This window comes from Suillus subalutaceus (genome assembly GCF_016647625.1).
Source record: "Suillus subalutaceus strain FC151 chromosome Unknown DFJ58scaffold_7, whole genome shotgun sequence".
Lineage (NCBI taxonomy): Eukaryota > Fungi > Basidiomycota > Agaricomycetes > Boletales > Suillaceae > Suillus > Suillus subalutaceus.
This window is the reverse complement of record NW_024540256.1, coordinates 76,765-101,478: the sequence shown is the minus strand read 5'-3', so window position 1 is coordinate 101,478 and position 24,714 is coordinate 76,765. Positions and strand designations below refer to the sequence as shown.

The window sequence follows — 24,714 nt, the reverse complement described above, 5'->3', positions numbered from 1 at the left end:
CTGTCAGGCTGCCTTTTCTATGCTTCGAAATCCCGTGTGGACAACCACGAAGGTTCTCCAGCTCTGTACGACCCAAAAACCTTAACAGTAACAGGTTTTGAGTGCAGGACTCCCGAATGGTCATCCTTGACCAATTCCGTCCATGGAGCGGCTTTCCTCGCTTCGCTATCTCATGTCATCTCCATCACATACACAAATGGCGAACACAATCGGCACGTGGTCCGCCACTGCCACTTTAGCAATCAATGGAAAATATACCAGCTGCCTAACTGGATGGAGCGGGCTCCGTTCAGAAGTCTCCAGACTTTTTCATTGCCCATTCCGCATAGCGCACACCATCTCGCTGAATGTGAGCTTAGGAGCACGGACATGAAAGTAGAGGTTTCGACGTTCTCTGTTTCCAAATTGTCGTCGCGCCAACGCACGCTGGGAATAAGGACGATTGGGGAAACAATGAGTTTTAATGGTGCTTTGGCGTTGTCCTATCCTGGACCATCATCCTCTTGTATCCTTTGTCAAGATTGGCTCCAAGCTTGGGCCTGTGGATTAGCCGGAAGCTGATGAGTAGTGTTATGAGATGAGTAGTTATTAGATGCATATGCTTGCTCGCCAGCGGTTTCCTACTGTTTGTACACTTCACCCATTATTCGGACATGGTCAAGACTAGTTTGTTGCCTATCAACTACTTACATACGGATTCTGGATTTTTTGTATACAATGTAAGTTGTTGATTATAGAAATACTTTCCCTTCGGAATCATGATGAGTCCTCCGACTCGACGCGTTGCATTTATGACATATTCTTATTCAAGTAAAACACATCACCAGACGAATGGAATGACACGCGCAGGCACTCTTTGCATGTATGCACGGTATTCTGCGGCAACAGCAGCATCCTCCATAATAAGAGCCTCCTACAAATAAAATAAGAACTGCTGAGTACACAAGAACAAGACACTCGCCTCGATAGGTATCTTGACAGCGAACGCGCTAGCAATGATACCAAGACCCACAAGTGGCGCATAAGACCAGAACACCACCGCAAAAACCGCCTGCTGGATGAGCACGTTCCTAAGGACGACATCAACGTCAAATCCGACTGAGATAATGTAACATGAGACCCACGTGTATAGCGGATGACGCACCACCGCATATGGACCTGTCTGCACGACTCTAGGCTTCTCCCGTCTCTAGTGAGGAGCAGTCAACTTACACATATCCTCAACACACTAGTGAGAATGGCACGCACCCCAATCGTGTGCCACTGGTTCCCAAGGTGTGTCAATGCGCGTCCAAAAAACCTGACGAGCACAAAGCTCAATGCACATGCCGCGATTCTCAGCACCACTTGAGTCTCGTGTTGGAAGTAGTCGTTAGGTAGGCTCATGCGCTGCATCCACGCAGGCTGCGTGAACAAGTTGCCAGTGACGCATAGAACGTATGTCACGGACGGGACGGAGAACGCGAGGCCGTGTATCGGGGTCACGGCCCTACCAATGAAGGTGGTTGGGCTTGTGCGAATGGCACCTGAGTCTGCTTTGGCGATTGGGGCGATCGCACGAGTGCGGAAAATTGCATATTGAAACAACCGTAAAGTGGTTAATACTGCCAGTCCCTCTACGGCTTGTGGGGGTACTGGAATAGTGACGCCGGCAATGGAATACATGCTGGAGTTGGAGTTGTTTCCGATTTTCGGCTGATGGTTTTATATCCTGTTTGGTGTCCGGTTTCAAGTCCACTGACCTGGTAAGTTGGAAGTATTGCCAGTGCTTTATCATGATGACGCGCCTCTGACAGGCGTGGTCCTGACGACGGCGGTGTCAATGACAAACCGTGGCAATAGCGAATGACAACTTGAAATGATGCATGATGAGAATGACAAACACGGATGTGGCACAGAAAGTGGGCTGTGTTGAAGCTATGCAAGATAGTCAGATCCAAGCCGATATCAAAATGGACGTGAAATAGTATCGGTCTGCACGGACTCACCAACTTGCCTTGAGTGCAATCAAAACTGTCCAGCATACCGAGCTCAAAGGGATAAACTCCATCCGAAAGTTCCAACTTCGTCGTCTCCTCAGCCACCCCAAATAAGACCCATCTGTAAACGAAAAGACCGGAGAACACGTTCGGTAACGTCACACCACCGAAACGACGAAGACAGAAGGTTTGCGAAACTGAAGTTCATATGTGACATCATCACCACCGTAACAGCGTGACACAGGAACGACGAAGCGTTACTTTTCACATCTAAGACTCGGACTATTATCAGACTATACATTACAAGCTTTGCAGCGCAAGGAGAGAGCATAGAATGGAGGGACTTGGTGTGAGACTACATGAAGAGGTGCGGGTGCGGTTGTGGACCATTCCAGGGGACTGCCGCGAGCGCATTAGTTCACTCTCGGTCCTCGGAGGCTATTCATGATTTCAACTCGAACTCGACTAGCAGGACTGCCAACCCTCGATCATACAAATCTCATGCTTTCAAGTCACAATAACATCCAGTTAAACTCCAAAGTCCTCGTCGCTCAAGTAGCAGTGAAATGGGCGACTCAACTTTGCAAATGTAAGAGTTGTGTCATGAGTCAATGACACTTCGGACAGGTCCTGGATGCACTCTGAGTCTGGAAGAGACCAGGTGAACGCCGATAACTCTGCCGTGGACCACTGAGCGACACCTTTTGCCAGTGGTCCCAAGCAAGAGCACATTATGCGACCTAGAAGGAACAATAACCCTGCTGTGGACTACCGAGTGACAGTTTTTGGTCCCACTAGGTGCGTTTCCACCGCTGTGAATGATGCCACAGTGGACATTGTTTATGAGATGAGTATTAAAGGGCTCCTGCAAACCAACTTTACATCAGTTACTAGCCCACCATGGAACCTACTACTCAACTTTCATTTCCGTTTGGTGACCTTCCAGTCGAGCTAGCCCTCCTCATCCTTAAACATGCAGCACAACCCAGTTTTTCCCAGACTGAACCATACCGATCTAAAAACCCATATTCATTCGCCCTCGCTCTCTGTCTTGTCTCTAAAGAGGTCAGGAAAACAGTGCTGCCCGAAATCCTTCACACCGTGTTGCTCCCGCAATTCCACAACGTGACAGCGTTCGTGGACGCTCTACGTATGCAGGAGGCATACGCTCAGCAAGGCCACCAATTTAAATTCGACTACACGAAGTACATACGCAGGATGTGGTTGGGACGGTTTAATGGCTCTCTCCCAGGACCTTCTCTCACAGGACTTTATCCCAACACATTTGGATCAATGCCGCCTGGACCGGACCTCAGCCTCCTGGCCCCAGTCCTGCTGGCTGTACCTTCCATCGCAGTGGACTTCGAGAATGTGGGCCTTCTGTCAGGCTGCCTTTTCTATGCTTCGAAATCCCGTGTGGACAACCACGAAGGTTCTCCAGCTCTGTACGACCCAAAAACCTTAACGGTAACAGGTTTCGAGTGCATGACTCGCGAATGGTCATCCTTCACCAAGACCGTCCATGGAGCGGCTTTCCTCGCTTCGCTATCTCATGTCATCTCCATCACATACACGATGGGTGAACGCAATCGGCACGTGCTCCGCCTCTGTCACTTTAGCAATCAATGGAAAATATACCAGCTGCCTAAATGGATGGAGCGGGCTCCGTTGAGAAGTCTCCAGACTTTTTCATTGCCCATTCCGCATAGCGCACACCGGCTTGCTGAATGTGAGCTTAGCAGCACGGACATGAAAGTAGAGGTTTCGACGTTCTCTGTTTCCAAATTGTCGTCGCGCCAACGCACACTTGGAATCAGGACGATTCGGGAAACAATGAGTTTTAATGGTCCTTTGGCGCTGTCCTATCCTGGACGGTCATCATCCTCTTGTATCCTTTGTCAAGATTGGCTGCAAGCTTGGGCCTGTGGATTAGGAACCTGACGGGTCGTATTATGAGATGACTAGTTATTAGATGTATATACTTGCTCGCCAGCGGTTTCCTACTGTTTGTACACTTCACCCATTATTCGGACATGGTCAAGACTAGTTTGTTGCCTATCAACTGCTGACATACAGATTCTGGATTTTTTGTATACTATACAAGTTGTTGATTATAGAAATATTTCCCTTCGGAATCATGACGAGTCCTCCGACTCGACGCGTTGCATTTATGACATATTATTATTCAAGTAAAGCACATCACCAGAGGAATGGAATGACGCGCGCAGGCACTCTTTGCATGTATGCGCGGTATTCTGCGGCAACAGCAGCATCCTCCATAATAAGAGCCTCCTAAAAATAAAATAAGTACTGCTGAGTACACAAGAACAAGACACTTGCCTCGATAGGTATCTTGACAGTGAACGCGCCAGCAACGATACCAAGACACACAAGTGGCGCATAAGACCAGAACATCACTGCAAACAGCGCATGTTGGATGAGCATGTTCCTAAGGAGGATATCAACATCAAATCCGACCGAGATAATGTAACATGAGACCCACATGTATAGCGGATGACGCACCACCGCATATGGACCTGTCTGCACGACTCTGGACTTCTCCCGTCTCTAGTGAGGAGCGGTCGACTTAGACACATCCTCAACACACAAGTAGTAAGAATGGCACGCACCCCGGCCGGGTGCCATTGGTTCCCAAGGTGGGTGAATACGCGTCCCATGAACCCGATGAGCACAAAGGTCGATGCACATGCTGCAATTCTCAGCGCGACTTTGGTCTCGCGTTGGAGGTAATCATTAGGTAGGCTCATGCGCTGCATCCATGCAGGCTGCGTGAACAGGTCGCCGGTGACGCACAGAACATATGTCACGGATGGGATGACGAATGTGAGGGCATATATCGGTGTCACAGCCTTGCCAATGAAGGTGGTTGGGCTTGTGCGAATGGCACCTGATTCTGCTTTAGCGATTAGGGCGTTTGCACGAGTGCGGGAAATTCCATATTGCAAGGACCGTAAAGTGGTTAATACTGCCAGTACTTCCACGGCTTGTGGAGGTACTGGAATAGTGAGGCCAGCGATGGAACACATGCTGGAGTTGGATATCAGTGAAGTGTTTTTGTTTCCGATTTCCAGTTGATGGTTTTTTATCTGTTTTAAATAAGTCTGGTTTCAAGTCCACTGACTTAGCAAGTTGGAAGTAGTATTGCCAGTGCTTTATGGCACATTTCTGACTGGCGCGATCCCCACGATGCACCATATGATAAGTAGCTGATGAACACAGTTAACCATTAAAAGTCTCATTTGATGGGTTGTGTTGAAGCTATCCCAGCTGTAGCCAGATCCAAGCCGATGCCATCGTCTCCTGAGTCACCCACCCCTACTGCGGTCCATACATAGCATAGCATATACGAAGAGACTGGAAGACTCGCGCGGAGGTTTACAAGAATTTGAATACTCCCCAGAGGGCTATTTTTACTTCGCTCAGAGTCTAGCCTGATGAAGAAAGCATTGATGCCGAGGCTGACTCCCAGGGAAAACTGGACATGGCCAAAACGGCCAGGATAGTGTGAAATATTGTTTAGACATATAATTTATGCTATAATATTGTATAATCTTCAACGACACGATCGTCTGCGCATCGCATGGCAAAAACATTACATTTGCAATATTGTGTTGGTCACGTCGTCGAGCGTGTTTTCGATCACTACTTTGCATTCACACATCACACAGCTTACTTACTCTGCAAAGCTCCACTCGAATTCTCGTGTGATCACAAAGTTTGGGTGAGTTTTGAAACTACCAACACCCCAAAGTTTACAAAATGTTTGGGGAATTTCGGCAAAGTCCATTTCCCCTTTTCTTCTTACCACCATCTTCCCAACAGCCAGGAGTCCTGCCACCGCCTTCCTCCACTGATTCCACAGATATGCGTGTCTCGTGGATTCAGGTATACATGTTGTTACTGCTTTTCTTAAATGGCACTAACTTATTGTCTCTGCAGGCTTATGATCCACTTAGTGCTAGCTGGTAAGTTTCAGCTCTCGAACTCTTATTTTGTGATCATTCATGTTTACTAGGAGCGGGAAGGGTGCTTATTGTCGACAGTAGCTCCGCCTCATGATTTTTTTCCGTCCTGTTGTCTTCAGTGTACTACTCACCTCCCTCACTCTTGCTCTATGCCTTTTTTGCTGCTGGATGCTCTCCCATCACGTTATCTTGCCGCTCCTCGCCTGTCTACATCATTCCTATTCTTTTGCCATTGCCTGCTGGTGCTTCCCAATTGCCTGTGCTTGCTTGTCTCACTCCTCGCCTGTCCACATTACTCCTGTTCTTTTGCCGTTACCTGCTGGTTGCTGCCTGTGCTCGCTTTGTCTCATTCCTCGCCCGTCCACATCGCTCCTGTTCTTTTGCTGCTGTCGAGTTTGCCTGCTTCTCACTGTTGTGCTGGTTCTATCATTATCATCCTGTATCGTATTTGCCGGTCGCAGGTCGAAGCGTTTGTATCAGTAGATTATAGCATAATTCACCCGAATGCAACCGATTTTGTCGTACCACACGAACTGAACTGAAATATGCTGAAATATGATAACAATATTCTTAGCATATCCTACGACATTCGAGAAGATTGCAACAGATGCGAAATATTCTATTTGTCTCCACAGCGAGTCTCCTATACTGAAATATTGTGCTTCTAAATTCGTCATATTCCGCTCGATCTCAACCGTTTTGGCCATGTCCAGTTTTCCCTGGGGCTGACTACCAATGTTAAACGTTAGAGTTTGGCACTGGCACCCTTCCGAGGTCCCTTCGTCACCGTTTGATATTCGGACACAATCTTGTCTCATCCTTCGAACTCTCTCACAGCCTTACACCCACGAGGCCCTCAAGGCCTCAAGCTCAAGCCCAGTGAAAACCCATTATGGCGTGGTGCGTTTATGATTGTACTGTAGTTGATAATAGATATGACCAGATCGGGTAGATAATGAAAACAACATCGTTGTCACATTAGAGGAAGTCAAACACGTCGATTCACACATCGATTCTGATGTCGATTTTCGAGCGTCAGAATTGAGTGGAATCTTGAATCGCCCTGAAGCCGATTCACTGGCAACGATTCGTTTCACCACATCTGCCATTTGCGCCCTGTCTGACGTTTTCAGATTCCATAATTTGTATTCATTGGTTTCTGGTATGTGAGTCATACTGTGCATCCGAGACTAATTATTGACGCGAGTCTGCATGTACCAGATCCCGATATCTCGAGTCGTTTAGCCGAAGTTTTCAATATTACACACTCTCGGCGATTGCCAATTCTGAACAGCGCGGATGTGCTTTCTCTTGTGTTGTGGATCCTAGGTTCTCAGCGCTAGCGCTTACCTCAAAGTTTGTTATCATCACAAACATCAGACATAGCTTCCGTCCTCCGCAACACATTGGACACTCAACCTACTGGACAGCAGTTTGCTCAACATACAGAGGATGGCCTTAAGGTTGGAAAGCGACTTTTCGAGATATGAATATTTGTTGACAAAATGCGTAGGGCGTACGCCACCTTTTGGAATTCTACCCAACAATGTTCTTCGTTCATGCAATTCAGCAGCTGCCTGTTCGTTCTGATCCTCTCGTATTTGCTATGAATTCTTATGCCATCCGCCTTCAGGCTGCACTGGTTCTAGGGAGAATGGCTCTCAGTTTGTTGGACAGCTCCTTTGACATCTCCATTGATCACTGCAAAGTCATCTCAGACTTCGTTCTGGACTTCATGGACAAGCAATGGCCCAAAACAACTTCAACACAGATCTCGGAGCTTCACCACATTGCCAAGGTAGCCATAGCTATGGAGGAGCAATCCGAACTTGTTGAGAGATCTGTTTGGCTTTTGTCGACGATGTCTTCCCTCATCATCCTCTCCGATCATTGTTTATTCTCTCACTCCGACACATTCAAATGTTTTATGCAGCTCGCTGTACTGGGCTTGCACATGTGAGATCGGTGGTTCGGGGGTTGGCTCAACGCCTGTAGTCATGGCTTACTGTTGCGTTTACAAGGATACCTAACGAAGGCGTGCGAACCAAAGAAGCTGTCTTTCTCTACCTTGACCGAAAACCTCTAAGTGACATAGGAATCGCAGTTGTCACAATGCTCCTGAATGCGTCAGCCGCGCCATCATCGTCCTCATCTGAGCAAATTACATCCTTTGATGCGGTATTTAGAACCCTCACCGTGCACGATATGGCACACAATTCCGATGAACACATTTCTTCTGACGGTCTTTTGCTTCTTCACAAGCTGATGGGCGGAGTGGGAGCTTCCGCGCCGTCCACTCCTGGTATGAATACGAGTTCACCCAGGTTACCCAGGTCGTTATTTGACGGCAGCTTACTCACTGGCAACTGGGATCGATCTGCACTATGTTCCATTCATAGCTCTTCACTCACGGAGGTGCGGCATCTCTCCGAGGCAGAGATTATTCACCACCGAACACGTCTGCGCTCCACGTGGGTACACTTGGCTCAGTCGCAGATTTCATACGAAAGTTGCTTGCCAGTTCGTATTTCCACGCGTGCCCATAGTCACCGACTGAATATTGCTCTGCAGCCAAAATTGATCGAAATCTGGTAGTCTTTGCTTGACCGTCCATGGAGCGGCTTTCCTCGCTTCGCTATCTCATGTCATCTCCATCACACACACAATGATCGACAGCAATCGGCACGCGTATCGCCTCTGCCACTCCGGCAATAGATGGAAAATATACCAGCTGCCTGAATGGATGGTGCGTGTTCCGTTCCGAAGTCTCCAGACCTTTTCATTGCCCATTCCGCATAGCGCACACTGGCTTGCTGAATGTAAGCTTAGCAGCACGGACATGAAAATAGAACTTGCGACGTTCTTTCTTTCCAAATTGTCGTCGCGCCAACGCACCCTCAGAATCAGGACGATTCAGGAAACAATGAGTTTTAATGGTCCTTTGGTGGTGTCCTATCCTGAACCATCATCCTCTTGTATCCTTTGTCAAGACTGGCTGAAAGCTTGGGCCTGTGGATTAGGAGGCTGATGAGTGATATTAGGTATATTATGCTTGCTCGCCAGCGGTTTCCTACTGCCTGTACACTTCACCCATTATTCGGACATGGTCAAGACTAGTTTGTTGCCCATCAACTACTTACATACAGATTCTGGATTTTTTGTAGATTAAGCACGTTTTATCGCCAGTTGATTATAAGAATGCTTTCCCTTCGAGATCATGATGAGTCCTCCGACTCGATGCGTTGCATTTATGACATATTATTATTCAAGTAAAACACATCACCAGAGGAATGGAATGACTCGCGCAGGCACTCTTTGCATGTATGCACGGTATTCTGCGGCAACGGCAGCATCCTCCATAATAAGAGCCTCCTAAAAATAAAATAAGTACTGCTGAGTACACAAGAACAAGACACTCGCCTCGATAGGTATCTTGACAGCGAACGCGCCAGCAACGATACCAAGACCCGCGAGTGGCGCATAAGACCAGAACATCACTGCAAAAAGCGCCTGCTGGATGAGCATGTTCCTAAGGACGACATCAACGTCAAATTCGATCGAGATAATGCAACATGAGACCCACGTGTATAACGGATGACGCACCACCGCATATGGACCTGTCTGCACGACTCTAGGCTTCTCCCGTCTCTAGTGAAGAGCAGTCGAGTTACACATATCCTCAACACTCAAATAGTAAGAATGATACGCACCCCTACCGCGTGCCACTGATTCCCAAGGTGCGTGAATGCGCGTCCGACGAACCTGAGGAGCACAAAGGTCGATGCACATGCTGCGATTCTCAGCACGGCTTTGGTCTCGTGTTGGAAGTAGTCATCAGGTAGGCTCATGCGCTGCATCCACGCAGGCTGCGTGAATAGGTTGCCGGTGACGCATAGAACGTATGTCACGGATGGGATGAAGGATGCGAGGGCGTGTATCGGGGTCACAGCCTTACCGATGAAGGTGGTCGGGGTTGAGCGAATGGCACCTGATTCTGCTTTAGCGATTAGGGCGATCGCACGAGTACGGGAGATCCCATACTGAAAGAACCGCAAAGTGGTTAATACTGCCAGTCCCTCCACGACTTGTGGGGGTACCGGAATAGTGAGGCTGGCGATGGAATACATGCTGGAGTTGGATATCAGTTAAGTGTCTGGAGCTGTTTCCGATTTTCGGGTGATGGTTTTATATGCTGTTTTGCGTCTGGTTTCAAGTCCACTGACTTGGCAAGTTCAAGTTGGAAGTATTGCCAGTCCTTTATGACGCGCATCTGACTAGCGTGGTCCTCACGAGTCACGACGGTGTCAATGACGAATCGTGACATAGCAAATGACACGATGAGAATGACAAACACAGTTGCATAAAAAGTCTCATTTGATGGGCTGTGTTGAAGCTATGCCAGATGTCAAAATGGACGTTGTTTCAACCACTGCACGGACTCACCAACTTGCCCTGTGTGTAATCAACTGACCGAGTCCAGCATACCGCCGAGCTCAGAGGGACATATGAACGTTAACTCGTTCCAAATTCGTCGTCTCCTCAGTCACCCCTACTACGGTCCATACATAGCCTAGCATATACGAAGAGACTGGAGAACGCGTTCGGTGGCGTCACGCCACCGAAACAACGAAGACGGAAGTCAAGACGTCAACTCCCCATGCGCCCAGGCCTACAAGAATACTCACCACTCTGCGATGAATCCTCCTGTCAACACTTAACTCGCAACCAAAGGTGCCTCCCCCTGGCAATAGCCGACCAGACGGCTATTTTTACTTCGCTCTAGCCTGATGAAGAAAGCAAGCCAATATTGGAGTCAGCCGTTCGATGTTCGGAAACTATGCATCAGGGAAGTGACGTGAAAATGGTAAAGTTTTGTCAAGCTTTACCTGATTTAAAATTTGTATAATATCTATCAAAATGATAGTTCACTAGAAAATGCTTTATATACCCGGAGTAAGTTGGATGAAAACTCCCAAAAGCACAATCATGATAGTCTACCTGCAATTACTTGCCATTTCTCACCAAACCGGCAAATGTTGCCAACACTTGGCAGCCATGACAAAGTTTGATAATGTTGGGTGGCTTCAAACAAAAGCTAATTTTTCGACCTTTGTACACACATTTTATTCCAAAAAAAATTCATTTTGTAATTAAACAAACAAGATGTAAGTACATATATACAAATATAACACTACAAAAGACAGAAAAACGAGTATAAGAGGGAGGAGGGTCCACAAAGGAGGGTCCGCGAAGGAGGGTCCGCAAAGGAGGGTCCAGGAAGGAGGGTCCAGGAAGGAGGGTCCGCGAAGGAGGAACCAAGGAGGAACCGCGGAGGAGGGACCACCAGGGAGGAGGAACCAAGGAGGAGGAACCATAAGGGAGGGACCAAGAGGGAGGGACCAAGAGGGAGGGACCAAGAGGGAAGGCCAAAAAGAGTGAGAGTTCGAGATTCGGAGAGTAATTAAGTGGTGGTGGTAGCATTGAGAGAAGGAACTAGTAAGAAGACTCTAAGGTTGAACTTTGAAAAAATTTCGGACTTACATAAGCATCCCATAGGGCCGAGCCTCTTGATCCCAAGTGGTCACTGGTGACCATAGGTGACCATGCAGTCGAGAAATGCTGGTACACTTGCCTATTTTCATCAGAATTATACATTTTTTGCCATATCTTATCCTTCGCTACCAATTTGCTTATCTTATATATTATTTTGTCTACTTTTGTCATTACATATAATCGCGTGAATTTTTGATCTGGTCTTACCAACTACAACTACAAAAACCGTCGCCTCGGCGATTTCCTGATGATGTACTCGTCTCGATCATTATTTCCCTTCGAACTCTCGCATAGCCTTACACCGCCCTCTCCTTGATAAGTCTCCCGCCATTTAATAAAGCGGCGTTCTCCAGCTTTTGCAAATCGCACTCCAATTCCTTGAAAAAACTTAAATGATACCATGGATAACATGGGTTTGGATATGTATCATCCAATCCCATATCATACACGGTGTTCTTTAAGTCATGGATGCCTTGAAAAGCACTATTAGCTGCTAGTACGCAAAAGGCTTGGGATTGGCTTTTCGCACCCATGCCGCATCTGCAGATTTACGTCAAAGTTATGCCATGCTATCTAAAGTCAGATACAAATGTGAGTAGGAGCGTCGAATGATGGCAAGGCCCAGACTCGGAGCTACTCAATATTCAATGGCCACTATGGAAAGTAACACAAACCTGGATACCTTGACGAGTTTCAGCGTCGAAATTAAAGGCGATCCAACCATATCTAAATAACAATCAAATACTTGGAACGAGATGCACAGCGTCGAGTAACGCCTACCTTGAGACTCGGCACAACAGGACCTGCAAATTGATGTACTTGAGGGCGATCATCAGAAGTAGGGAAGTCGTTGTATCATAAGATCGCAGGTATCCCACAATAAAAATTTATATAATCTTCGGATTACACGACATATCACCAAAGGAACGGAATAACGCGCGAAGGCACCCTCCGCATATACGCACGGTATTCCGCAGCAATAGCAGGGTCTTGCATGATAAGATCCTCCTAAAAACAAAAGGCAGTCAATCCCTGTATACAGCAACACAGACTCGGACGAGATACTCACCTCGATAGGCATCTTAACAGCAAACGCGCCAGCAACAATACCCAATCCTACAAGCGGCGCATAAGACCAGGACATCAGCGTAAAAAGTAGCTCCTGGATGAGCAAGCTCCTGTCATAAGGAGGACGTCAGAACCCAATTCCAGCAGATGACACAAGAGGCTCACATGTACAGTGGGTGACGAACCACCGCGTATGGGCCTGTCTGCACAACTCTAGGCTTCTCGCGTCTCTGGAGATGGGCAGTGAGCTTTATGTCTTATACACGTATGAAAAAAGGATGGCACGTACCCCGATCGGGTGCCACTGATTTCCGAGGTGCGTCAATGTGCGTCCAGTGAACCTGAGGAGCACAAAGGTCGCTGCGCATGCTGCGACTCTCAGCCCTACTTGACTTTCGTGTTTGAAATAGGTATTAGGTAGGCTCATGCGCTGCATCCACGCAGGCTGCACGAGGCGATTGAAGGGGACGCATAGGATGTATGTCACGGGTGGGATGAGGAACGGGATATCATGTATTAGGTATATGATCTTGCCGATGAAAGAAGTTGGAGTGGTGCGGATGTTACCTGATTCTGCGTTAGCGACTGGGGCGATTGCACGTATGCCGGATATGATATATTGGAGGTATCGGAAGGCGGTGAATACGGCGAGTCCTTCTACGGTTTGGGCGGATGATGGAAGAGCAGTGTTAGTGAGGCCGGCGATGTAATACATGCTGCACTTGGTTGACGAGTTTGCGGTTGGTTGATTCCAATTTCCGTGGTATTTATAACATGTTTTGGCGTCCAGGGCGAGCCTCTATCACATGTCAGACAGTGTTAATGACAAAGACGGTGTGAATATGTATCACCGACAATTTGGAGTTACTCTGACACGCTGTGTTGAGGCTGTGCTACAAGGAGCCGAATAGAAGTTGATTTGAAGGCAACTTTAACTGGTGCGGTAGAAGCGCACTATTCCAGTATGATAAGTGCTGACGCACACCCTGTTCAACATCTTCGTTTCAGCTTAATGTCGTGGCCGTCACCAAGCAGTATATATCGGTCTTAACATATCCTCATTCCCCCGCATGCTTACTCCCCCCCATGTGTGAGTCCAGTTTCGTCGGTTCGATCTTCTCCTCATCACTGCCTCTTCGACATGTTAACGTCTTGCATTTTTAGTGTATTAGCTCTCCATTAACAAATGCAGACTTGTTTAGTAATACACACACACAACATTCAACTCTCCGAGCAGACTGGGTCCTTGGGATGCAGTGGGCCCGCAACGCACTCGCTGCAAACATCCGTCGACAGCTTCCGCATGACTCCAGCACCCCAATACCTCCATACTGGGTGATACCTCTGCCCTCTGCGAGTAAGTGCAGTATCTCCTGCTCTGTCAGAGACAGACTCACTAGTTCGTCAGCGAGGATGCTAGTAGAATCACTGGCGACGCACACATCAGCAGATACGCGGTGGAGTTGTTGTCGCACCAGCGGCGCCGGTACATGCGCAGCCATGTGTTAACAGAACTCAAATACTGACATGGACAGGGAATATTATTACCTGTGATTCGACGACGACGGCGAATAGACACATTACGGGCGGCACCACCTCGTTGGGGATGCACCACTGCTGAACTTGGAGTGCCGCAATACTAAACCTTCGAAATACGGGAAAAGCTTGAGAGGACGCGCTTTTGACGACCGAGCGGCGCAGAGCATTGATATTCACGCGTCACTGGGCATTGGCACTCGTGATCATGATTCCACTCATACCTACCGTGCATACACCACACATCGTGATGCACTGCAGCAACCAGCGCCTCGAATAACCATACCATTCACGCCAACGCCATCCTGCACGCTTGTTAAGTGCCCTTCGACCAGATATCAGAGGAGTACCGGAGCCGTGTCTGCGGCCGCGGCATACTATACACAATCATATTACTGCACTCGTGACCAGCGAGTTTGACAACTCACTCGTTCCACTCCACTTCGTCGATGTTCCTGTCTCACAGTTCAGTACTGTCGATGGCGCACTGTGTGGATGATGACAGCCTAGGCGCCCCCGAACCTCGGTCTACTCAACCTACAACAAGACACTCTGACTCGTTTTGCGGCCATGAGCAGGCTTCGCGGCTGTGTGCTCTTTATTACCTATTTTTTTTTGCTTGTCCGAAGTACCCCCCCTTCTAACTCAACCCATTTTATCACATATGCACCTCATCGTACCAAATTCCATTCTTCCGTAACTTCCGCCGTTCTTGTCCTGCTCCAGAACTCGAGGCGCGCTTTATTTAACGGTAGCTGGACACACGCTCTTGTATAAGACTATCCATCATTAATCGTATTCATTGATGTGCTACATGATAGGATACAAATAATACAAACATCCTAACGAAGTGTAAGTGTCACGTCATCGACAAGAGTAACGACTCGGAAGGAGAGACGCCAACGAAGAAAAGACGGTAGCGGGTGGTTGGGGAGGGCGGGAGCCGGCGTGCGGGCAGTGAAGAGTTGAAGATTCTATCCTGCTCAGCTGATGATGCAGCTGCAACATTAACTTGAAGCGAAGATGTTGAACAGAGGGGTCTTTTCATTGTGAATGACGTGAGGATGTCCGGACTTTGTTTGCTCGGGGTTTGAAGTCGTTCGAAGGAATCGAGAAAGATCCGAATGATAACAGGGTATGTACGTTCTTTAAGTCATGGATGCCTTGAAAAGCTCTATTAGCTGCTAGCACGCAAAAGGCTTGGGATTGGCTTTTCACATCCTTCGCTTCCGAGCTGGAGTCGCCACAAGTTCCCCATTTCACTACCGAGTGGCGACTAGGACGAGAAGGATCATCATCTGTAGATTTACGTCAAAATCATGACATGCTATCTGAGGTCGAATATAAATGTGAGTAGGAACGTTGGGCAACAATGGCAGATTCGGAGCTACTCAATGTTCAATGGCCACTGATAGGAAGCAACACCAGCCTGAACGCCTTGACGATCTTCAAGCTTCAGCGTTGAAATTAAAGGCGATCCAACCACATCAAAATCAAAACCAAATGATTGGAACAAGGCGCACAGCGTCGGCTAGCGCCTACCTTGAGACTCGGCGTAACAGGACCTGCAAATCGATGTACTTGGGGGCGATCATCAGACATAAGGAAGACGCAGAGTAACGCTATATCATAAGACTGCAGGCATCCGACAATAAAAAAATAAGATAATCTTCACATTGCACGACATATCACCAAAGGAAAGGAATAATGCGCGCAGGCACCCTCTGCATATACGCACGGTATTCCGCAGCAATAGCAGGGTCTTGCATGATAAGATCTTCCTAAAGACAAAAGGCAGTCAACCCCTGTACACAGCAACACAGACTCGGACGAGATACCCACCTCGATAGGCATCTTAACAGCAAACGCGCCAGCAATAATACCCAATCCTACAAGCGGCACATAAGACCAGGACATCAGCGCAAAAAGTAGCTCCTGGATGAGCGCGCTCCTGTCATGATGAGGACGTCAGAACCTAATCCCAGTAGATGACACAAGAGACTCACGTGTACAATGGATGACGAACCACCGCGTATGGGCCTGTCTGCACGACTCTAGGCTTCTCGCGTCTCTGGAGATGGGTAGAGTGTTTTATGTCTTATACACGTATGAAAAAAGGATGGCACGCACCCCGATCGCGTGCAACTGATTCCCGAGGTGCGTCATTGTGCGTCCAGTGAACCTGAGGAGCACAAACGTCGCTGCGCATGCTGCTACTCTCAGCCCCACTTGATTTTCGTGTTTGAAATAGGTATTAGGTAGGCTCATGCGCTGCATCCACGCAGGCTGCACGAGGCGATTGAGAGCGACGCATAGGATGTATGTCACGGGTGGGATGAAGTACGAGAGACCGTGTATTGAGGATATGATCTTGCCGATGAAAGAAGTTGGAGTGGTGCGGATGTTACCTGCTTCTGCGTTAGCGACTGGGAGCATTACACGCATGCGGGATATGATATATTGGAGCTGTCGGAAGGTGGTGAATACGGCGAGTCCTTCTATGGTTTGGGCGGATGATGGAAGAGCACTAGTGAGGCCGGCGAGGTAATACATGCTGGACTTGGATATCAGTTGATGAGTTTGTAGTTGATTGATTCCAATTTCCGTGGTACGGTGGTACATTTATAACATGTTTTGGCGCCCATGTTCTGGTATGTTAACAGGACGGGCCTCTATCACTGATGTGGTCCTCACGTTGGACAGTGTTAATGACAAAGACAGTGCAAATATATCACTGACAAAGTCTATTTGGAGTTACTCTGAGAAGCCGAGTTGAGGCTGTGCTTCAAGGAGCCGATATTATAATAATAGAAGGCAGTAGTCCTCGTGCCAGAAGATGATCACAAGGTGATATCTACCAGCTGTGGGAGAAGCGCACTATCCCCTGCAGGTATATCAGTATGATAAAAACTGACGTACAAATGCGCGCGCAACCAGTGCAAGGGCGGCGTTGGATACTCACGTAAGTACATTGGATGGACGAGCCCACTAACACGATTTATTAGGAGGTGTACCAGAGGTAGGTAAGTGGACTAAGCTGGATACAGTCAAATATTGATCGTTGCACCTAGGCCTAGATAAAAGAAGACTAGAGCTGGACCCGAAACGATATTAATGCAAGGCTTGGGTTGTTACGATGAAACATTGCATGGTTCTTGCCGCAGTATATGCGGTGTGGAAGACGGGCGTTCCGCACTGGACGGCACCGCCAAGTTGATGATCAGAGGACTTCCGTTGCCTTCCGATAATGGTGAGGAGATGGGAGACCGAGGTATAGGCCGTACTGTTAGTGACAGTCGTGACGATAGTTCATGTACGTGAAACATTAAGGACTTGACAGCATATGTCATAAGTATCATACAATTTTATGTCAAGTGCATTTCAACGTTGACCTCATGAACTCACCATCGTTGTCGTTGTCGCCGTCGCCGTCGCCATCGCCATCGTCGACAGAGTTGATGAATCCATGGAGCAAGGTTGGTGTTTTGTGTTGGCATTGAAATGGAAGTGTAATTTCTGACCTGTGTACTACCACTGCCCTGACTGAAATTTGACTACTGCCACGTTAAACTCGTCACTCATCGTCGCTGGTCGTCGTTGCCATCCTTTCCAGTCGCTTTCATCCCAGACTACATTCGAATCACCGGCCACGATGCCAATTCATTTCTTCACTGAATCACAACGGGACGGACGTGCAAGTCTAACCCGAGAACCAAAGGGAAAGGAAAGGGAATATGTTGATCACGTCGAATTTCCCTATGGTGCGTCGCGAGCTGACCCGCGAGCTTGAGCTTACATTCTTTAGATCAAGACTCTGCTGCAGTGTTGACCGGGTCTACTAGCATCTCATCTCATGAATCGTTAAGATATCCCTATTTGTATCCTGCTCAGCAACCGAAATCAACTCCAAAGCCTACATCTCCAAGAAAACCTCGCACTTCCCTACTATTCTCTCTCGTTCGTAAAAAGACTGGTCCGAGTAGCCATGTTTCTCAATACGCACATCCCATCGTCATGCCAGGCGTCATGGAAATTTCCCGCCCATATTCCTATGTTCAAGAGGAAGAGGAGCGAGAGAGACTCAGAGATGCTGCTGCTCAGAGCATCGGTCTCGTTGACTATGCTACTGCCGAACTCCAAGAGGATATTCGAGAGGACCAAGTGCCAACTTCATCAGCAACTGTTGATTCACATATATCCTTACCTTCTCCTATACCTTCATCACCCATACCCTCATCAATCCCAACCCTCTTACCTCATCTCCCCCCTTTCCCTACAACCCTCGCTTCCCTCAATTCACGAATCACACTCACCGGTACATTTCTCAAATTCTGTCCCTCGTCCTCTCTCCTCGTATATGCCCTCGCAAAGCAGTGGAAGACAAGATCTATAGTCCTCACGACTGCGACCTCGGCCGCGTCACAGACAGTCACACACCTCCATCTCTTCAAATCAAATATCCCCTCATCCTCGGAGCTTCACCGCTTACCTATCACCCAAGACACTACTATCTATGTCACAGAGCAATCTGGACCCAGTGCGAACTCTACCCGGACTAACACCCTTAGCAAACGCGACAACAGGAGCGGAGCAAGAGGCAGCGGAGGCAAGTCAAATGGCTCAGTCGTTGCTATTGAGCAAGGCAACATTATCTGGCATTTCGAGATGCAGGATCCGAGCGAGAGACAGAAGTGGATTGGTGCCATAAAGGCAGTTGTCCTGGGCCAAAGGTGGGTTGGGTCGCGTCGCTGTGTCCTGATTTAACACCCCTCTCTAGATCCATGCGTGCAGGTCTCACTGCATCACCCCACCTCAGCGGGCACGAACCCCGCGGGGACATGGATGTCATGCTCTCCATGCGACTCCAAGCATCATTATCTTCCGCCGCATCTCCTATATCACCCCCTGCTTCATCACCCCACACCTCATCATCTCCTTCACCCGTCTTGATAGGTTCCCCTTCCCTATCACCGCCCACATCTCCAATTAGAGCCTCCCTATCGTTCGAAGGCATGCGTTCCCAACCGCACACACGGTCCTCGACACCCAACCTACCTGCATCTACCGAGCCCTTCACGCGCGCATCAAGTATCAGATCAACCAAGAAATCTCAAAGCCAAAGTTCCAACGCACATAAATCCAACTCAAACTCTAGGCTCCTCCTCCCCAACGCCCTCCATCCGCCTCCAAACCAAGCGCTCAGGCAACGTCTCCCCTGCCCAACTCTCTCAAACGCATTCTTCTAAATCCTCCACGTCTACTACCAAGACCATCAAAGGCATGTTCACGCCTCGTTCTCGTTCGCCGTCATTGTCTCTCAACGGACAAGGACATGAGCGCGAAAGTGAGCATGCAGAAGAGAGCTTTGGGACGGTGGGGAGCAGTTTAATGGGTATCACCAGTGGCGTGGGCATGAGCACCAAGAGGAGCAGCTCGCCGATGCGCCGTTCGGACTCCCCCGTACCTAGCGTGGCATCGTCAGGACCCGACGAATCTAGTATGCACCTGCCAAACGGGAGCATACACAATGGGAGTTTGTCTAATGGTGTAGATGGGGCCCCGTGCTGCGCGAGTACCAACGGGAGCTTGTCTAATGGGACCTCGAGCATGTGCTGTGCGAGCATCAACGGTATCCCAGCTTGTGATCTCAAGATCGTCAAAGAAGATGAACGGTGGGCTCCTTCGCCGTCTACGACTCCACCTCTGTCGCACACGCTTTCCCACCCACATTCCCACTCACACTCACACTCGCATTCTCTCCACCCGCCCCCGCGGTGCAAGAAGCAGACTTTGGTACACTCACTCACAGACGCGCTATGCCAGCAAATGGACGCAAGTACTACGCCTAACATGGAGACCTCCACCGTGATCGAGGGCAGCTCAGGTACCGCAGTCACCCCACGTTCCATTACCCCCACACCACACCCACACCCACACCCACGCCCAACCCAGCACGTCTATCTGTGCAAACAACTTCCACCACAACTTCCACTGTCGAAAGATCGGGCTCGTCAGCCTCATCCTCTGCGCCTTCTCGTCGGTGGTCTCGTACCCTCCCGAAGCGGTTAACGCCCCCCAGCGGCCCGCTACCGTCGACACCACAAGCACCGTGTGAGTCTGAGCCGAGCGTGAGTCCTAGCAGTGCAGGATCTGAGAATCCTAGTGCTGCGTTTTGGAAGAGGTCGAGTACGTCGAGTAGTGTGAGTAGTGCGAGTGTGAGGTCGGGGAGTGTGCGGCGGACGAGTGCGGTTGGATCTTTTAGTTCAGGGGTTGGTATGGGTTTTGGTGGCGGTGGAGGAAGTATTGGTGTGGGGAGTAAACGTCGCTCGATGCCTCCTCCGCGCCCTGCTCCGAGCTTTGCGCCCCCGCCTGCGCCTGAGCAACAACAACAGCCCCAATCCCAGCCACAGCCCCAGAAAACGCTGTTCAGAACGTCTGTAGCTCAGCGCGCGTTGAGGCTCAGCCTGACTGCACCTCCTCGTCCACCACCTTCAGGTGTCCTTCCACCGCGTCCAGATGAACCTGCATACGCACATCACCGCGATAGCGCAGAATTATCAATATCGACATCAACTCCTCCTCGTCCTGACAGCGCCGCTTCTGCGCGGAGTCTGTCTATCAGGCAGCGTCTGCGGATTCTCAGTGCTCCGTCGCCTCCGTCGCCTGTCATCGCATTGTACGATACTGATACTGATAACGAACTCACACCCCACCAAATCACGCATCCCGTGATTATGGGGCCCCCACCTGGTAATAGGAGCAGGAGCAGGAGCCCCATCAGCAGCCGTAACAGCACCAACAGCACCACTCATTCCCGACCCCCATCGCCTCCCCTCCCAGGCACCCCCATAACAACGATGCAGAACCATCCAAACTTCTTATCGCTGAATACGCAAACCCCGCTTCCGACGATCCCACTACGTAATCCACTTCGTCAGCCACAACCGCAGCACCTCTCGAGCGCTCCAGAGATAATGGCGTTGTCGCCGCCTCCGAGACGGGGGAGTACGCAGCTTATAATGCAGTACGTTGCTGATGATGGGGAGGAAAGGGAGAGGATGGATGGTGAACTTCCTGATTTTTCGGATATTCGAGTGCATGCGGGGTCGGTCGGGAGTGAATGAGTCGCGGACGGAGTGTAGAATGGGGGTGATGATCCCTCAAGTTTTTCTGTCATGAGCTTTGAACTTGACGTGCTGAACTTTTCCATTCAAACCCTTTTTTTGCAGTTGTCGAGTTCATGTCTTCCTTTCTTTCGTGGTGGTGCACATCGTTAACTTAGTCCGCATAAACGATTTACAAATTCAATGTACAATATTGTACACATACATTACATATATGCCAGCATCTCCCGAGGCGCTGTGCTGTGTTGTCGTTATCTGTTGTTCATTAATGATTGGTAGACCTTGTGGAATCAGATATTTCGGTGTCGTGTCTTCCTGGAAAAGATATTGACTGTCCAGCTCTATCTTGACAACCTTACGGGCAAAAAACTTCGCTGAGAACAGGGATGAGGCGCAAAGAAAACAACATAATATTGTGTGGATAAACTATTTCATACGAGTGAGATGTTCGTATGCAGCTACATGAAAACAGCAAGTTAAACGAAGAGCAGTAATAAATCAAGCGAAACTGTTTTCAACGTCGTTGCAAGGTCATACCGTTATAAATCCACCACTGTGACTACTTGGGTAAGTCACTGGCTGATGTTAAAATATAAATGATGTTTCGAATCTACATCGGAGTGTGCTAGAGAGGTAGCCCCTGACTTTTGACTGCAAAAAGTAGCAGACAACTTATCAAGCACTTACCCGAAACGGAGACACAAACTGTCAAAATGTGGGAAAGGTAGAGTCGAACTACATCATTACAGGTTGCCACACAATTGGCTGGGCGAACCCCATTCAACATGCTCAGTGGGAGGATTAACTAGATTGAATGGTGGCATTCGCTCTGTCAGACATAATGTCCCATGTAAAAATTGACATTTCCATTAAGATTCTGAAGAAGCTCCTGGGTACTCATACGTGGTGAAGTGAGAGATCACGGAAGAGGTACCAACCTTTCACTCATTCCTATCTTGTACTTCATCTGGTAACTGCGACCCCAACCATCTCAACACACCAGCTAGCATAATTAGAACGATATATACGGCATTTCCTGCAAGAAGATTGCGTTCCTTCGATACAGCAAAGAGCGAAGTCGCCAATGCGGGCCCGACTGCACGAGCCATTGACGCAGAGGTCTGGCCAAAACCATTAATAGCGCCAAGTACAGTGCTGGTAGGGGCAGAGGCCGTGATAAACATGAAGACAGTCCCTGTAATGGAATGGGTTACAACTTATAATGACAAAATGATTTTATTGCAACACATACCGAAGGCCATATCCCATACAATCACGATAATGAATTGGCAAAGCAAGGTGAACGTGACTGCGTGACCCCCCTTTGCGTTTACAAGCCATGACATTATGGGAAACATGACCATGACTGGTGCGAAGCATGACACTGACATACAAAATAGACGCTTTGGACCAAGGCGATCGACAATTTTGGCGAAGAATAATACCTGAAAGACACCATCCACGATTCCAAAAAACGCCAGCCACGAGCCAATAGACGAAGGAGAAAATCCAAGGCCGCCAAGACATGTAGGTGTCGAAAGGAACAGCGGTAAAAGAGCCCTGAAAGAAACGTCAAGAAAAGCGAGCATGGCGTAGTTTGCAATTGGAACAACAATGGCAGGTGTGAGCAGAGATCGCAAGGGGGTATATGCCATGGATTGTTGATGCGGTGATTCACCACTTGAAACGCCGAGCGTGGCTGACGTCAACCTTGGTCGACGCTTTGTTGATAGTGTCTGCCCACTCGTGAGTAACGTGTGTGATGATGCAGGTATGTCGGACCTACTTCTTCTAAAAAGATTAACATCATAAAAAGGGCTGGGATGAACAAACAGGCTGCCACTGCGCAAGGCAGAAAGTATGGGTATTTTCCCCAAAATGGATTGGCGAATAATGTGGGCCAATGATCTTGTGGCCGCGCGAGTGCTCCGCCCATTAAAGGACTGACATGCCGATTTCATCATTTGCCGTCTCCGTGATCAACAGCCCCACTTACCCGACAAAGCCTCCAATGCTCCAGACAATCGGGAACAAGGCAAATGCCTGAGCCATATTTGTAGAGTCCGTTAATTCCCCCATCATAGTCTTCATAACTCCCACATTGCCGTTTAGAAAACCGCACATGCAACGGCTAGGTAAACCTAGCATTTCAGCATTCATCTCCTTTAGCTTCAGCTGAAGACACACCTAACAACAAGACTCCAGAAGGTCGTTGAGAGGCCGAAACACAGTATCGAAATGCAAGCACCTGAGAGACCAACTACCAACACGGGCTTGCGCCCAATGCGGTCAGACAGTCTACTCCACCTCAGCATTGTCAGTGCCTGCGCAACGAAAAACAGAGATTCCTGTTGAGCATATCCAAAGTAGACTATGAGAAAACCATTCTCGCAAGTCCGACGTCATGTAGCCACCTACAATGATTCCAGTATAATATCCTACAGCCGCATCGTCACCCCCAGTGATTCCAAGTTCGCTGATAAGCTGAAAGAACGAAACAGTATAAATATGTGCATCAAGGACAAACGACATTGTAAAGTCATACCTGATTGATGTACGGAAATATAGATGTCGAAGCGATGGGTTCCACAAGTTGCAGCGTTATAAGAATGCCTATCTGAAGTTTTGGAAGGGGTGTTTTAGGTATCTTCGAGCCCTTTGCAGGTATCAGAGGCGTTATTTCGCTTGCTATGATTTCATGAGAATTGGAGGTATCCATCCCAGTGAGTCCAGTGAGTCACGGACGAGCTAGCTAGAGCCGTAAGTGCAGAGGTAGAAGTCCAGCGAACTCCCTCGATTTGATGATACGAACCGCGTTTTGTACCCTGCACATAATCGATACAGTCAGCTATTGATGTGATATGTATAATGTCGTGTCAAATTGTCAAGTGATGGCATACTTAAGACCTCAGGCTGAAAGATTAGCGCGAGCCAGCGGGAGAAAACCGGTGCGAGCCATCCGGGTTCCCAACCGAACGCTGTTAAAGCTAAGAGAGCAACATAGTTCCTGGTCGCGATCAACGGCTCTTAATAAGCATGGAAACATCTTTAGCCCACATGTTTGACAAAAGCATTAGTACAGTCATTCACCGTCATTTGCGTTCAAACTGAAATTTTCGCATGTATGCCACATCACAACCTCGACAATCGGCTTTGGCTAATATACTTAGTACGAAGATTTGAGGAGCATCGGATGGGACATTCATGATGAAAGGTCTGTTATTCTGGGTACCGTCATTTGCGTTGACCTAAAAATACGTTCAAACGTTCAACATTAACGTTCAACATTGGCAGCCCAGATGCAATCCTGCTCAATTTTCTTTTCTTAAGTTCAAGCGTGTCTCCTGGAAGTTTGATTGACTGACCACGAGCAGTATCTAACAAGGTACTCCAATAGCAGCGTCCGGGTCATTCCACTGGGCTAAATCAATACTTTTAGCCCTACTTGCAGATGTAAGCTTGCTGCCC

At 48.5% G+C, this 24,714-nt stretch overlaps 10 protein-coding genes across 10 annotated transcripts; 3 read left to right on the top strand and 7 right to left on the bottom strand.

Moving 5' to 3' along the window:
- Positions 1 to 791: 791 nt before the first annotated feature.
- On the bottom strand, positions 792 to 1,698 carry DFJ58DRAFT_677134 (uncharacterized protein). Its single transcript, XM_041383135.1, has 4 exons — positions 1,249 to 1,698; positions 1,125 to 1,189; positions 956 to 1,070; positions 792 to 913 (listed from the first exon to the last, which is right to left on the bottom strand). The coding sequence occupies exons 1-4, from the start codon at positions 1,663 to 1,665 to the stop codon at positions 821 to 823; spliced, it is 690 nt and encodes a 229-aa protein (XP_041249462.1). The 5' UTR covers positions 1,666 to 1,698; the 3' UTR covers positions 792 to 820.
- Positions 1,699 to 2,879: 1,181 nt separating this feature from the next.
- DFJ58DRAFT_887471 (uncharacterized protein) lies at positions 2,880 to 4,254 on the top strand (the record flags this gene model as incomplete). The annotated part of the gene is made up of 1 exon (XM_041394675.1): positions 2,880 to 4,254. One exon carries the CDS (start codon positions 2,880 to 2,882, stop codon positions 3,918 to 3,920), a length of 1,041 nt encoding a protein of 346 aa, XP_041249461.1. The 3' UTR covers positions 3,921 to 4,254.
- Positions 4,150 to 5,185, bottom strand: DFJ58DRAFT_741762 (uncharacterized protein). The gene is made up of 4 exons (XM_041387159.1): positions 4,610 to 5,185; positions 4,483 to 4,547; positions 4,314 to 4,428; positions 4,150 to 4,271 (listed from the first exon to the last, which is right to left on the bottom strand). Exons 1-4 carry the CDS (start codon positions 5,024 to 5,026, stop codon positions 4,179 to 4,181), a joined length of 690 nt encoding a protein of 229 aa, XP_041249460.1. The 5' UTR covers positions 5,027 to 5,185; the 3' UTR covers positions 4,150 to 4,178.
- A 2,110-nt stretch (positions 5,186 to 7,295) lies between these two features.
- Positions 7,296 to 8,656, top strand: DFJ58DRAFT_435408 (uncharacterized protein). The gene is made up of 5 exons (XM_041380394.1): positions 7,296 to 7,428; positions 7,479 to 7,544; positions 7,599 to 7,921; positions 7,987 to 8,485; positions 8,537 to 8,656. Exons 2-5 carry the CDS (start codon positions 7,512 to 7,514, stop codon positions 8,558 to 8,560), a joined length of 879 nt encoding a protein of 292 aa, XP_041249459.1. The 5' UTR covers positions 7,296 to 7,428; positions 7,479 to 7,511; the 3' UTR covers positions 8,561 to 8,656.
- A 588-nt stretch (positions 8,657 to 9,244) lies between these two features.
- Positions 9,245 to 10,092, bottom strand: DFJ58DRAFT_652009 (uncharacterized protein; the record flags this gene model as incomplete). Its single annotated transcript, XM_041381651.1, has 4 exons — positions 9,245 to 9,334; positions 9,380 to 9,494; positions 9,549 to 9,613; positions 9,676 to 10,092. The coding sequence occupies 4 exons, from the start codon at positions 10,090 to 10,092 to the stop codon at positions 9,245 to 9,247; spliced, it is 687 nt and encodes a 228-aa protein (XP_041249458.1).
- A 1,054-nt stretch (positions 10,093 to 11,146) lies between these two features.
- Positions 11,147 to 11,458, bottom strand: DFJ58DRAFT_741760 (uncharacterized protein; the record flags this gene model as incomplete). The annotated part of the gene is made up of 1 exon (XM_041387158.1): positions 11,147 to 11,458. A coding segment is annotated over exon 1 (300 nt), but the record flags the coding sequence as incomplete, so codon positions are not given.
- A 512-nt stretch (positions 11,459 to 11,970) lies between these two features.
- On the bottom strand, positions 11,971 to 13,301 carry DFJ58DRAFT_696427 (uncharacterized protein; the record flags this gene model as incomplete). The annotated part of the gene is made up of 4 exons (XM_041383477.1): positions 11,971 to 12,526; positions 12,588 to 12,696; positions 12,752 to 12,816; positions 12,876 to 13,301. The coding sequence occupies 4 exons, from the start codon at positions 13,299 to 13,301 to the stop codon at positions 12,434 to 12,436; spliced, it is 693 nt and encodes a 230-aa protein (XP_041249456.1). The 3' UTR covers positions 11,971 to 12,433.
- A 2,509-nt stretch (positions 13,302 to 15,810) lies between these two features.
- DFJ58DRAFT_722271 (uncharacterized protein) lies at positions 15,811 to 16,675 on the bottom strand (the record flags this gene model as incomplete). Its single annotated transcript, XM_041384876.1, has 4 exons — positions 15,811 to 15,903; positions 15,965 to 16,073; positions 16,129 to 16,193; positions 16,253 to 16,675. The coding sequence occupies 4 exons, from the start codon at positions 16,673 to 16,675 to the stop codon at positions 15,811 to 15,813; spliced, it is 690 nt and encodes a 229-aa protein (XP_041249455.1).
- Positions 16,676 to 17,653: 978 nt separating this feature from the next.
- Positions 17,654 to 21,553, top strand: DFJ58DRAFT_761048 (uncharacterized protein). The gene is made up of 5 exons (XM_041388465.1): positions 17,654 to 17,883; positions 17,928 to 18,852; positions 18,900 to 19,243; positions 19,278 to 20,024; positions 20,075 to 21,553. The coding sequence occupies exons 1-5, from the start codon at positions 17,775 to 17,777 to the stop codon at positions 21,244 to 21,246; spliced, it is 3,297 nt and encodes a 1,098-aa protein (XP_041249454.1). The 5' UTR covers positions 17,654 to 17,774; the 3' UTR covers positions 21,247 to 21,553.
- Positions 21,554 to 21,825: 272 nt separating this feature from the next.
- Positions 21,826 to 24,255, bottom strand: DFJ58DRAFT_435170 (major facilitator superfamily domain-containing protein). The gene is made up of 7 exons (XM_041380392.1): positions 23,792 to 24,255; positions 23,665 to 23,730; positions 23,434 to 23,594; positions 23,243 to 23,377; positions 23,033 to 23,189; positions 22,499 to 22,982; positions 21,826 to 22,441 (listed from the first exon to the last, which is right to left on the bottom strand). Exons 1-7 carry the CDS (start codon positions 23,963 to 23,965, stop codon positions 22,188 to 22,190), a joined length of 1,431 nt encoding a protein of 476 aa, XP_041249453.1. The 5' UTR covers positions 23,966 to 24,255; the 3' UTR covers positions 21,826 to 22,187.
- Positions 24,256 to 24,714: the final 459 nt, after the last annotated feature.

Excerpts from the sequence above, each read along its gene's own strand:
- DFJ58DRAFT_677134 (XM_041383135.1), bottom strand. The coding sequence starts at position 1,665 with ATGTATTCCATTGCCGGCGTCACTATTCCAGTACCCCCACAAGCCGTA. Across the intron at positions 1,190-1,248 it reads ACCAGTGGCACACGATTGGG|AGACGGGAGAAGCCTAGAGT; the intron begins GTGCGTGCCATT and ends GCTCCTCACTAG. Across the intron at positions 914-955 it reads AGATACCTATCGAGGCGAGT|GAGGCTCTTATTATGGAGGA; the intron begins GTCTTGTTCTTG and ends TTTTATTTGTAG.
- DFJ58DRAFT_741762 (XM_041387159.1), bottom strand. The coding sequence starts at position 5,026 with ATGTGTTCCATCGCTGGCCTCACTATTCCAGTACCTCCACAAGCCGTG. Across the intron at positions 4,548-4,609 it reads ACCAATGGCACCCGGCCGGG|AGACGGGAGAAGTCCAGAGT; the intron begins GTGCGTGCCATT and ends GCTCCTCACTAG. Across the intron at positions 4,272-4,313 it reads AGATACCTATCGAGGCAAGT|GAGGCTCTTATTATGGAGGA; the intron begins GTCTTGTTCTTG and ends TTTTATTTTTAG.
- DFJ58DRAFT_435408 (XM_041380394.1), top strand. The coding sequence starts at position 7,512 with ATGTTCTTCGTTCATGCAATTCAGCAGCTGCCT. Across the intron at positions 7,545-7,598 it reads ATGCAATTCAGCAGCTGCCT|GCTGCACTGGTTCTAGGGAG; the intron begins GTTCGTTCTGAT and ends ATCCGCCTTCAG. Across the intron at positions 7,922-7,986 it reads GCTGTACTGGGCTTGCACAT|GATACCTAACGAAGGCGTGC; the intron begins GTGAGATCGGTG and ends TGCGTTTACAAG.
- DFJ58DRAFT_761048 (XM_041388465.1), top strand. The coding sequence starts at position 17,775 with ATGCCAATTCATTTCTTCACTGAATCACAACGGGACGGACGTGCAAGT. Across the intron at positions 18,853-18,899 it reads GCAGTTGTCCTGGGCCAAAG|ATCCATGCGTGCAGGTCTCA; the intron begins GTGGGTTGGGTC and ends ACCCCTCTCTAG. Across the intron at positions 19,244-19,277 it reads CAAGAAATCTCAAAGCCAAA|GCTCCTCCTCCCCAACGCCC; the intron begins GTTCCAACGCAC and ends CTCAAACTCTAG.
- DFJ58DRAFT_435170 (XM_041380392.1), bottom strand. The coding sequence starts at position 23,965 with ATGGATACCTCCAATTCTCATGAAATCATAGCAAGCGAAATAACGCCT. Across the intron at positions 23,731-23,791 it reads TATTTCCGTACATCAATCAG|CTTATCAGCGAACTTGGAAT; the intron begins GTATGACTTTAC and ends TCGTTCTTTCAG. Across the intron at positions 22,442-22,498 it reads TGTATGGGATATGGCCTTCG|GGACTGTCTTCATGTTTATC; the intron begins GTATGTGTTGCA and ends ATTCCATTACAG.